Source organism: Lepidochelys kempii, chromosome 1 (genome assembly GCF_965140285.1).
Source record: "Lepidochelys kempii isolate rLepKem1 chromosome 1, rLepKem1.hap1, whole genome shotgun sequence".
NCBI classification, from domain to species: domain Eukaryota; kingdom Metazoa; phylum Chordata; order Testudines; family Cheloniidae; genus Lepidochelys; species Lepidochelys kempii.
Genome location: NC_136380.1, coordinates 241950637 through 241962711, shown reverse-complemented (window position 1 = coordinate 241962711; position 12075 = coordinate 241950637). Strand labels below are relative to the sequence as shown.

The following is a 12075-nucleotide window of genomic DNA, read 5'->3' as shown; positions in this document are numbered from 1 at the left end:
TTACAAAATCACGGATGAAAAAAATACATGCAGATGAATATAATCCATTCACTAGTTTGTGGACCCGAGGTCTGTCAGATAGTATCAATTCAAGGACAGAGGACAACAAAAGTGAAAATTCTGCTAAACAAATATCTTCCTGAGCAGGGGTGTCCAGCATGTATGTAGGAATGTAGATTTAGGAAGATGGATTATTGGAAATAATATTCTAATTTAATGAGGGAAGGGAACTTCTTCCCGTACCCCCTTCTCTGATGGAGTATTATATCTGCAGAAGTTTCCTATGTTTAAGAATGCCCATAGACAACATGATGGAAGGATGCCTAATTGCATGCATTTTTAGCTTGGGAGGCTGACTGGCGGGGGCGGGACAGGGAGGGGGGAAGAGAAGGGCAGCACAAAGCAGCTTCATGAGACACTGTGCAATTTATGGGAAGTAAAGCTTATAGGACATACAACACTGTGAGAAGTAAAGACCCTGAGACAAAGAGAATTACTGCAAAACAGCACACTGTGGTGGAATTACTGTCACCTTTGCCTACCCTGCCTTTGTGCCTGGACTTGTGTATCTAACTAGATGTACTACTGAGCAATAGGAGCACAGTAGTCCTGACTTCTTTGAGGATCTCAAGATAGCCCTGAGGCAAAATGTCTGCTCCAGATTCAGACTTCCTATCACTTCCCTTCCCACCGCGCACCTACTCCCAAAAAATTTGAGAAGTTGTTTGGATCCAAAGTTTTGTTCAACCCATTCTAATAACTAGCTTTTGCTGCAAAATTTGAGTTCCGATTCTGAAATTCATCAGAGATCAGAGGCATTTGTTTTGCATCAGCATTGACACACTCCCCTCCAACTGTCCCCTCTGGTCTCCATTGAAATCAAAGGAGTTATACCAGAGAGGTATTAGGTCGATGTCTCTGAGTGCTGACTCCTGAATTTGCATATTTGATTTAGCTGATAGATGTGAAAAAGTGCATGTAAGCAAGAAAGCTCTCTGTTAGTCTACATACTAGTATTTGTGCTTGGAGTTTGTACCAGCAAGTACATGGAATACACTGTGTTCATGACGTGTGGTTCAGCTACAGCACATATTAATGCATAGATACCATGGTGATAGGCACACTAGAAATGCTTAAAAGCAACAGATACTGGTTTAATGTAGCATTACATGAATAACTGGTACCAATTTGTATTAGAAATGCCTATTTGATCCAGTGTGTTCTTTGGAAGACTGCATTTATTCCAGCAGAACTGTTGTTTTATTTGAAAGCTGCTGCTAGTTATTCCCTCAATTGGTTCTCTCACATTTCTTCCACTACTTCCAGAGGCTTACTTGGGATGAATGCAAATATTCTTCTTAGTAATAGGATCTTTAGGTTGCTGTGGCAGCTGAATTTTCACAGCTGCTGTAGTGGGCCATGGTTCAAAGAAGGGAAATGTGTTTTCCAGCTTGGAAATAGAGAGCTGACCCCAGTCGCCACCAGGAGCCTCCTTCAAGAGGCCTGGAAATGCTTGTTGAAGTGGGGGTTTTGGTTTTCTTTCTGTTGGCCAGGAAAATGGAGGTCCTTCAGGAGAAATTGGAGCTCATTATTTCCTAGGACAGGATAACCTAGAAAAATTCCTTCTCAGTGCAACTCAGTCTGGCAGATTATAGAATCATAGAATCGTAGGACGGGAAGGGACCTCAAGAGGTAATCTAGTCCAGTCCCCTGCACTCATGGCTAAGTATTATCTGGACCATCCCTGACAGGTGTTTGTCTAACCTGCTCTTAAAAACTCTAATGATGGAGATTCCACAACCTCCCTAGGCAAGTTATTTCAGTGCTTAACCATCCTGACAGGACGTTTTTTCTAATGTCCAACCTAAACTGCCCTTGCTGCAATGTAAGCCCATTGCTTCTTGTCCTATCTTCAGAAGTTAAGGAGAACAATTTTTCTCCTTCCTCCTTATAACAACCTTTTACGTACTTGAAAACTGTTATGTCCCCTCTGAGTCTTCTCTTCTCCAGACTAAACAAACCCAGTTTTTTCAATCTTCCCTCATAGGTCATGTTTTCTAGGCCTTTAATCATTTTTGTTGCTCGCCTCTGGACTTTCTCCAATTTGTCCACATTTTTCATGAAATGTGTCCAATTCTGAGCGCCACAATACTCCAGTTAAGGCCTAATCAGCGTGGAGTAGAACGGAAGAATTACTTCTTGTGTCTTTGTTACAACACTCCTGCTAATACACCCCAGAATGATGATTGTTGTTTTTGGGTTTTTTTTCGACAGTGTTAGACTGTTGACTCATATTTAGCTTTTGATCCAGTATGACCCCCAGATCCCTTTCTGCAGTACTCCTTCCCTAGGTACTCATTTCCCATTTTATATGTGTGCAACTGATTGTTTCTTCCTAAGTGGAGTACTTTGCATTTGTCCGTATTGAATTTCATCCTATTTACTTCAGACCATTTCTCCAGTTTGTCCAGATCATTTTGAAGTTTAATCTTATCCTCCAAACCACTTGGAACCCCTCCCATCTGCACACTTTATAAGTATACTCTTTCTGTCATTGTCTAAATCATTGATGAAAATATTGAACAGAACCGGACCCAGAACTGATCACTGCAGGACCCCACTCGATATGCCTTTCCAGCTTGACTGAACCACTGTTAACTACTCTCTGGGAATGGTTTTTCAACCATTTATGTACCCACCTTATAGTAGCTCCATCAAGGTTATATTTCCCTAGTTTGTTTATGAGAAAGTAATGCGAGACATATCAAAAGCCTTTCTAAAGTAAAGATATATCACATCTACCACTTCTCCCCTCTCCACAAGACTTGTTTCTTTGTCAAAAAAAGCTATTAGGTTGCTTTGACATGATTTGTTCTTGACAAATCCATGCCGACTGTTACTTATAACTTTATTTTCTTGTAAGTGTTTGCAAATTGATTGCTTAATTATTTGCTCCATTATCTTTCAGGGTATTGAAGTTAAGCTGACTGGTCTGTAATTCCCTGGGTCGTCCTTATTCCCTTTTTATAGATGGGCACTCTATTTTCTCTTTTCTAGTCCTCTGGAATCTCTCCCATCTTCCAGGACTTTTTGAAGACAGTCGCTAATGGCTCAGATATATCCTCAGTCAACTCCTTGAATATTCTAGGATGTATTTCATCAGGCCTTGTACCTGGGGAACGGTCTCACTTTAAAAAAAAAGTGTAGCAGGTAGTTGCATTTAGCAGACATAGTGTTCAGCAGGCTGATTGGGAAATGTGCTTCCCTCCTCCTGCTGCATAATTCTCAGACTTCCTTTCCTAGTTAAGGCTGGTGTTCCTTGTTCTCCTACATGAGTTGTTGTTTGTTGTTTTTTAAATAGGGTACTGGTATACTGAGGCCAGTTAGTGCATTGTCACAACTGAGCCACAGAAAGGCAAATTACAAGCTAATTTGCTTTTTGTGGGCCTATAGAGGCAGTGCTGATTCCCACCCTACTGGGCTTTTCAAACTAAGCTTTGATAAGATACTCACCTATTTGGTGAGCAAGAGAGAGGCGAGTAGGTTACCAGATTTTCAGAATGGAATTCGTCAAACCGGAGAAGCAGAGGAAGAAACCATACAGAGTGGGAAAATCCTTGATGGTGATTGGTCATCATCATCCTGCCAATTGAAGAGGGTGAGAAGAGGAATCCAGAGTCTGCACTATAGCAGACTTAACCACAGAAAGTAAATTAGCTGGTCAGTGAGACTATAATGCCTTTATTGTAAATACAGGATTATGCCCTTAGTAAATAATTAATCTGAATTGTGTTAATTCAAAAACATGCTTATAAAGAGAAATGTAATCTTTAAAGGCCATATCACCTGAAACAGACAACAGAAACGTCTGAGGTCTATTGTAGCTCTTTCTGACACTGTTCAATTGTTTTTGTTTTGAAGCTCAATTTTGAAATAGAATATATTGACTGAGCGAGACTGTGAATGTAATGTCAGATATTCATGCTGTTTAAGTTCGTATATGTGCAGGAGCACTTCAATGATGCTAATCTTTGCTTACCTATTTAAAAGGAGAGATCAGTGTCTAATAATTGGATACAAACAAAATATCCTGGCAAAATAGACTTTTGTGGGTCAGACATAATTCCATAAAAGTAGTTTAAGTTATTGTGACTACATCTTAGAGCATATCTTGTACGTTGGATCACTCATTGTTCTGTGACCTCTCACTCCTGCCCCAGCTAGAAGACGCTAAATACTAGAATACAAAGAGATAAAGCTATTTCAGCATCATCAACTTATGATTCCCTATTTTTGTTGAGTATATGTTTGACCATAAGGGTCCAACTCAGTTCTGCAATACCTCCATTCATATCCTCCAATTCTTTCATGTGGCTGCACAGTTGTCTCCTTTGGAAGAAGCATGGGGGTTAACCATCAAATCTTGCTCAGATTTTGGGGTATTTGCTGTGAGACAGAGACAACTGCATTGAGGCACTGTGCAGCTGCATCAGCTCATCGGCCCCCTTTCTCCAATGGAGTCATAGTTTCATGGAGTCCTGCATTCATGGTTGCCACAGGACTCCCCATGTGTGGAGGGTTCTGTGTAGAAAGGAATACTTGTTTATCTTTTTTGTGAGTTGATACTCCACAGGGCTTAAGGAGCCTAGAGGAATTTTGGGAATGTCCTCTGGTTCTCCCTCTCTCCATCCCTAGATCCTTGGATCAAAGCCCTGCAGGGGTTTAAGGGTTGAGAGGAAACATAGTGCTGTGGACACAGTAGATCCCAACACACATCTGGGAGGCAGGAAATCTATGCACAGAGCATGTTTTATGCAGTGATTCTAAGGGGAAGATCCCTCCCAAGGTTCATTAGAATGATGATGGGTAATGGTGTTGTTTTTGTTACCGTAGCGCTTAGGAGCCCCTGTCATGGATCAGGACCCCATTGTGCTAGGTGCTGTACAAATACAGAACAAAAAGACACTCCCTGCTCCAAAGAGCTTACAACCTAAGTAGTGTTAACAAAATTATGAAAATTTGCCATGAACAGTCAATATGTAATTTTCAAACTTAAAGATCTGACTCAGTTACATACAGCCCAGGCAGATCCCGCAACCTACAGTGACTTCCTTTTAATATTTTCATGGTTGCAGCCTCTTTTGCTTCTTACTGGACTCTGTTCTTTCCATTAATGATGTGCAGCATAAAGAGGCTCTGTTGAAGAGAAAAAAAGCAAATGTATCTATTCCCAAGTAAAAAACAACTTGAATAAGATTTTGTGTGTGTTTAATTTACAAGAAAAATGTTTAGTCTCAGATTTGGCAGAGAATCATCTCAAATAATCTATTTTTTTTGTGTGATCTGGTGTTCAAAACCAATTTATAGCAAAAAATTATTTGAATCTACTACCTGGGCTGGCAACTTGCATCCTGAGTTTCAGCCTGATGTGATGTTTAAAGGGGCAGGTGTATAGTATAACTCTTGCTGTAGCAAAAACTAAATTTCAGATTGCCATTCAGGTTTCATTAAAACCCCTTGTTTTCATTTACGAATTTTGCAGAAATTCTCCTTTTGGGAGGAAACTTTACTATGCTTTGTGTCAGCCCAAAGGTTAATTATAAGAATGTTTGAGCTAACTGTCTTCATTTATTTTTATTATTTATTATAGTAAGCAAGTAAGTGTGGGGGCGGGGGGTGAGGGGAATCTATTTTACTTACTTATCTATTTTAAATATGAAGACTACTTTGTATCCAGTCCTACAGTCCTTGGGCAAAACTCCCCAATGATGTCAACTGAGACTTTAGTCTGAGTAAAGATGGCAGGATAAGGCCATGCTTTTGCACACAAATGAATCCAATGAGTTAACTTTGAGATTTTGAACTTTGTATGTAGCTAGTTCTCAGTGTGCAGAATTGGTGAAGCAAAGTTTTTCCTGTAGCTACAGACTGAAGTTTAAAATCCATGGAATTGTGAGACAACACAATTATACAATTCTGTTGTTCCAGGGAATGGGCTTTTGCATATCTGTGCAGCTGCATCAACTGTAGAGTGCTACAGTTTACAGAGCTGTAGGCAAAAAGAACAATTACACAACTCCATAGTGCTGCAGCCACATTTCATTTTCTACATCTATACAACATTAATGTTGCAAATAATAAAATTAAGTCAGGAAATGCAAAAATTACGGTTCTCATGTTAAAATTAACTTGGCCACATTCAATATACAGTGTTCACCATTTAAATCATTAAATTGTTGGCATTGGCATGACACATACACCATGAATTACTTGCAAACAGCAATTGTAAGTATTTTAATGGTGATCACAATACATTATTTTGGGTGATTTTGCTGTAAAATGTGTAGTGTAATGTATAGCATGTGCAGCATGGTTAATTCCCACTGGTAGACCAATCTTAACTTCAACATTTTGACTTCATTTTAAATTTACAACCTTGATTGATATTTAATAATTTATTAAAATGCATGGGTGGGTTACCTGTGGACAGGATAGCTTGTGGCTAAGTTAGCCCTGATTACAGGCTGAGCCCCACCTGAGGGGAATCTGGGGATTCCAAAGTAAAAGGCAGAAGGCAGTTGCAGCCAGGGGTGGGGGTGAGAGGGGAGCCGAGCCCGGCCCGGCCCGGCCCGGCCCGCCTCGCCTCGCCTGTTGGATAAAGCCTAGGAAACTGTATCGTTTAGACACTGCAGGGAGTAGTCAGAAGGCTTCTGCGGAGTTCTTAGTCAGTAGGGGAAGGCACCACATGAGAGAACCTGTGGAGAAGCACAAATTCCAGGCTGGGCATGCTAGGAGGCAGACTGTGCTCTGCTGAAACTGGGACTGTGAGAGCTTGTGTTCTGTTTTCAAAGACTTTGTGTTATTTTGGACTACAGAGTGAGAGAGACTGAACTAGGGTTGAGGCCTGGAGGGCTGCTGTGTACCAGAAGACTAAATAAATGGAACCCCTTGTGGGAATTGTTTGAATTATCTTTAAATAGTGACAGGGTTCAGAGTAGCAGCCATGTTAGTCTGTATCTGCAAAAAGAAAAGGAGGACTTGTGGCACCTTAGAGACTAACAAATTTATTTGAGCATAAGCTTTCGTGAGCTACAGCTCACTTCATCGGATGCATTCAATGAAGTGAGCTGTAGCTCACGAAAGTTTATGCTAAGATAAATTTGTTAGTCTCTAAGGTGCCACAAGTCCTCCTTTTCTTTTTAAATAGTGAGTTATTAAAGGGCCCTGATGAAAGAGAATTAGAGGCGGTTGGTGGCCACTGTGCTACAGTGTCATGAAAAACGACTTTGCTCTCAGTAAAATTCACTCCTGCTCTTCAGCCGTCCAACATGAGACCTCTGCACCATTGAACACTTAGGGTTTAGTACCGACCCTCTGAAGGAGAAGAGTGAATTTTGCCCTATAAGAGAATACTTTGCAAGTTTTGGCTATGGTGCCTTTGGTACTATTTTGCCTGGTGATATCAGTGGTTTATTCCATTTTGTATGGAACTGTGTGAGCTTTGTGTGATTTTTTTTTTTTAAATTTAAACCATTTCTCTAAAGTGCCTGTAGATCAAGTCGTTTGTCACTGCCTTTAGTTATGGAGCACAGATAGTGTCTGCAATCTCAGAAACTCATTAAACAGACAGATCTTTATCAGTAATCAATATTTTCAATATTTGTTAATATTAAACTGTCATTGACTAGTCATTTAAAATTAATTTGTGCCAAAGGACTTATTATGGGCCTCATCACCGCAGTAGAAACAAAAGATAGTGAAGCCACTAGAAGATTGCATTCTTAACCAGACCAATACATCAGTCAAAATGCGTAGACTTGAGTTCTTATGTTGAACCTAACTAATAAGCAGTACTAACAGAGAAATTCCCGAATTGTAGAGAAGTCTTTGTTAGAATGCAGCGGCTGTTTACTTTCATGACAGTGGGATCCAGCCAGCATGGTCAGAACACAGTGGTAATGGGTCAGTAAGTTTGCTTCTTCTGTAAAACACAGATCTTTTCCTATCCTCTCCAAAAAGTGTGTATTAAAGAGCAGCTTTAGGTTAGAGAGATGGAAAGGGAAGATAAAGGAAAACACTGCATATGCAAACAGTCTGAAAATAAATGTGCAACCCAGAGTATAATTGATAAGAACTGGAGACTTGTTGTCCCACACTAATAGTGCACCAATTCACCAAGGCATAGAAAATGTAAAGTGTGTTTTGTCTGCCATGTTACCAACTGTTTAATCTAGAAAAGATCTAGGCAACCTATGTACTCTGCCCTAAAATCTATTTTTCTGCACTCTGGCTGTTTTGTATGGGTGTGAAGCACCACATTTCTGGCTCCAGTCCACTTCTGTTTTCTTTGTAACATACTGCACCCTCGTTATTAATCAGCTTTAACCCATGGTGCCTAGCCACGTGGTCTTCAGTTGTCGTCTTCTTTCGTATGGCATAAAAACGAGTAATGTGTGAGATGCCCAAATCTAGGTTGGTGGTCCAGTTGATTGCCTCAGGTGACATGAAGTGAATGGCAGAGGTATCACCAGCAAATGATCACTGAGGACATTGGTTGACAAGGCATTCCATAGTTCGAAGTTTGTTTTTGCAGTCACAAATAGGATTATGTCTTATGGAGGATGTAGGTACATCTGCCATCAGATGTGGTTACAGTTCAGAATGGACCCTATATTCTATGAGAGTGAAAAGCTGCTGGGATCTTTGATTGGGTCCATGATGAATTGTGTGTTTGGGTCATTGAGTTTGACATCCACCTTGCTTGCCACTGATCCTTGGAGAAATCCCAAGTCTTTAAAATCTTGCATTGCAATCTAAAAAGAATTTGAGTCGGAATCTCAGTATGTTATTTTGGTCTTCATGTATTGGAAGATCTTTATTCCCTCGAATATGGTGGGACTCCCGAAGGATTCTCATATTGCAGTGAACTTGGGGTGGGTGGATGTGTGGTCTTCAAATAACAGAGAGAGCAGGAGACAAGCTCAAAATTTTCCTGCTATGAGAAGAAAACTAGAACAGCCTGATAATCTCATGGAGATGGCTGACATAAAACATCAGCAGAAAGAACAGGACTACCTGTGGCACCTTCTCGCTAAGACTAACACGGCTGCTACTCTGAAACCTGAAATAAAACATCAGCTGACCTAATAATTTTCTGTCTCTTCTTTCAGTGAGAGATGTATTTTAAAATCTTATGTGCTTTTTACTTAGGGGCATAGATTAGAGCAGAAGACTGCAACAGATTAATTGTATCTTTCTGTTCACTCTAATGCATTTATAATGCAGCTATTGCTGTGGTATCTTGACACTATATAGACAATTTGAAAGCAACAATTACAGAAGATTTAAAAAAAAAAAGATTTCCAAGCAACTTGCTAACTTCCCTCCCCCACTTTTAATCATCTCTCAGAATGTATTCTACGGATAGGAGGCACTAGGTTGCCTTCTTCTGGTCCCTTTTGTTTCCCTTGTACAGGAACTCAATTGGTCTGCCTGCTTAAATATCACTGGATTTCTTTATTAATCCTCCTTAAAGCAGAACACAGTCAATGTTAGGTAATGAGCTAGCTCTGCTATGTAAGATGATCTAACTCCTTCCTCTGGTTTCTCCCCTTCTGCTCCCCTTTGCAAGTATGCCTTTCTGAAGAGCAGCAGCACCTGATCAGAGGTGAAGGGAACTGCTGTCTCTCAAGGATAGCTGGTGTTCTCACAAGTTGAATAATTTATTTATGTGCTGTGAAGGAGTAATTGTAATTGGTTCAAATTTATACTGCTACAGGACATTCCAGCTTCCTAATATAATTACTAATATCCCAAAACATGAGCTACTGCCTAGTTCACAGATAAAAATATATAATAGAATTTCGAGGCTTTCCTTTTGAGCATATGCAAATGTGTAGTTCACAGCCAGAACGTGGCTCATTGTTTACATATCACAAAAGGGTGTGGCTAAACAAAAGCTCATGTGCCATTTCACCTTACAGTGAGGTCATCTTTCTAAAGATTTGGAGCATCAGGATTTTAATGATAGCAAACAGATGTCATAGACATAGTAATTTGGGTCTGAATATATGAATTAGAGTTTGCATTATTTCAGTACATGATCAAGGAGAAGGTGTCTGAAAACTTTTAGTAAAACACAAATGTCTTAAATAATGGGAAAGAGTACTTAAAAATTTATTGGCTGAGATAATGTCTTTGAATGGTAACATTTTGGTGGGGTTTTTTTTAGTTTGTTCAAATGTGACAGTCTCTTTAAAATACAAGCAGCAGAAATAATGTTTAAAAGTCACCAGTTCATGACACCAACACAACATACTCTCAGGAATGAATTCATAAAAGGAGTTTTAAAGCTATGTTTTTATTTTTGGTTTCTTTCTTTACATTTTCGCTTTTCCTGGGTTTTTGTTAAGCTCCTGGGAGTGTTTTTTTTTTAAATTAGCTATGATGTCAGTCCCCTATGCTGTTGAAAAGAATAGAAGACCCCTTTACCCCTATGCACACATGTCAGGTCAAACTCCCTCTCTTTTTGTGTGTGCATGCGCCTCATTTGGGGTCATTCTACACATTTACATGTATGACATTAGTCTATTTAGTCCTGAAGGAGTGAGATCTATCCTGACCTTTATGAACTTTCAAACTACTGAACTTGGCTAAATGAGTGGGAGAAGATGGGAAAGGTGGACATTTTCTTTTAACATTGAGTGCCTAGTGATTGTATTGATTGAAGGTTGTAAACAACTCCATGTCCATGGATTTTCATATGAGAGTATTTCAAGGCGATTGACACTGCAGAGTAGTATTCCCATAAAATGAAGAAGTTGAACTGAAGGGAAGTGCTTTTGTTAACTTTTGTTAACTTTACCCTACGCTTACTTAACCTGAAATCTTTATTTTACTGAAGCTTAAGCTCTTTCAAAGTAATGTTTCCTTCTCCTGCTAATATAGCTTAATATATTTCTTTGTTTTTCATTCCTAGGTTCCAACTATGGGAGTCCCCGTCCAGCTCATGCCAACATGAATGCCAACGCAGCTGCAGGGCTTGCCCCAGAGCATATCCCTACTCCAGGGGCAGCTCTGTCATGGCAGGCTGCTATCGATGCTGCCAGGCAGGCCAAATTGATGGGTAGTGCTGGCAATGCAACAATATCCACAGCTAGCTCCACGCAGAGGAAACGACAGCAGTATGGGAAACAGAAAAAACAGGGTACAACCACAGCTACACGTCCTCCCCGGGCATTGCTGTGTTTAACGCTGAAAAATCCCATCCGGAGGGCATGCATCAGCATCGTCGAATGGAAATATCCTTTTCGATTTAGTCACATAGAAACCAGCAAGTTGTTATTGTGCATTAGGCACAGTGCATAAATATGAATAAATAAATACATTAGGCTGATGGGCACCTCTGGGAATCTAAAGTCGATGAGTAGTCTCTGATGAGTTCATTGAGAACAGTTGTGCTCAAAAAGTTTAGGCAACTGTACTAGGCTAGAGTCTTGACTGTACTGCAGCATATCAGAAGCCCGTAAAAGTTTTGCCTGATGGAGTTAGTGTCAAATTTTGCCCTTACAAAAGCATGTACAACTTATGCTGAAATCAGTTGGAGCTGTGCAAGGATCTCTGAGGGCAGAATTGGACCCATATTATATGAATGATAGCAATGGATCACATGCTTTTTTAGTTACTCATGCTTTGCCTATTGTGTAACTTAGGGTACATCTACACTGCAATAAAAAACCTGCAGCAGGCCCAAACCAGCTGACTTGGGCTCACTGGGCTCGAGCTGCAGGGCTGTTTAATTGCAGTGTTGACTTCTGGTCTTGTGCTGCAGCCCAAGCTCTGGGATCCTCCTATTTCACAGGGTCCTAGAGCCCAGGTTCCAGCCCAAGCCTGGAAGTCTACACAGCAATGAAACAGCCCTGCATCCTGAGCCCTGTGAGCCTCAGTCAGCAGGGTCAGCCACAGGTTTTGAATTGCAGTGCAAACATACCCTTAGAGAATTTGATGGTATGTAATTCAAAATTCAAGAGCTGTGTAAATTGTGGTGGCACACTAAATAATACAGCATGCATCCTG

General features: G+C 40.3%; 1 protein-coding gene across 1 annotated transcript in view; it reads left to right on the top strand.

Moving 5' to 3' along the window:
* The window catches only part of CACNA1C (calcium voltage-gated channel subunit alpha1 C), a 704641-nt gene that overhangs the window by 96831 nt on the left and 595735 nt on the right, over nucleotides 1-12075 (top strand). The window contains exon 2 of the mRNA XM_078849824.1: nucleotides 10979-11302. Coding sequence (XP_078705950.1) covers nucleotides 10979-11302 — 324 coding nt within the window. The remainder of the gene's footprint in view (nucleotides 1-10978; nucleotides 11303-12075) is intronic.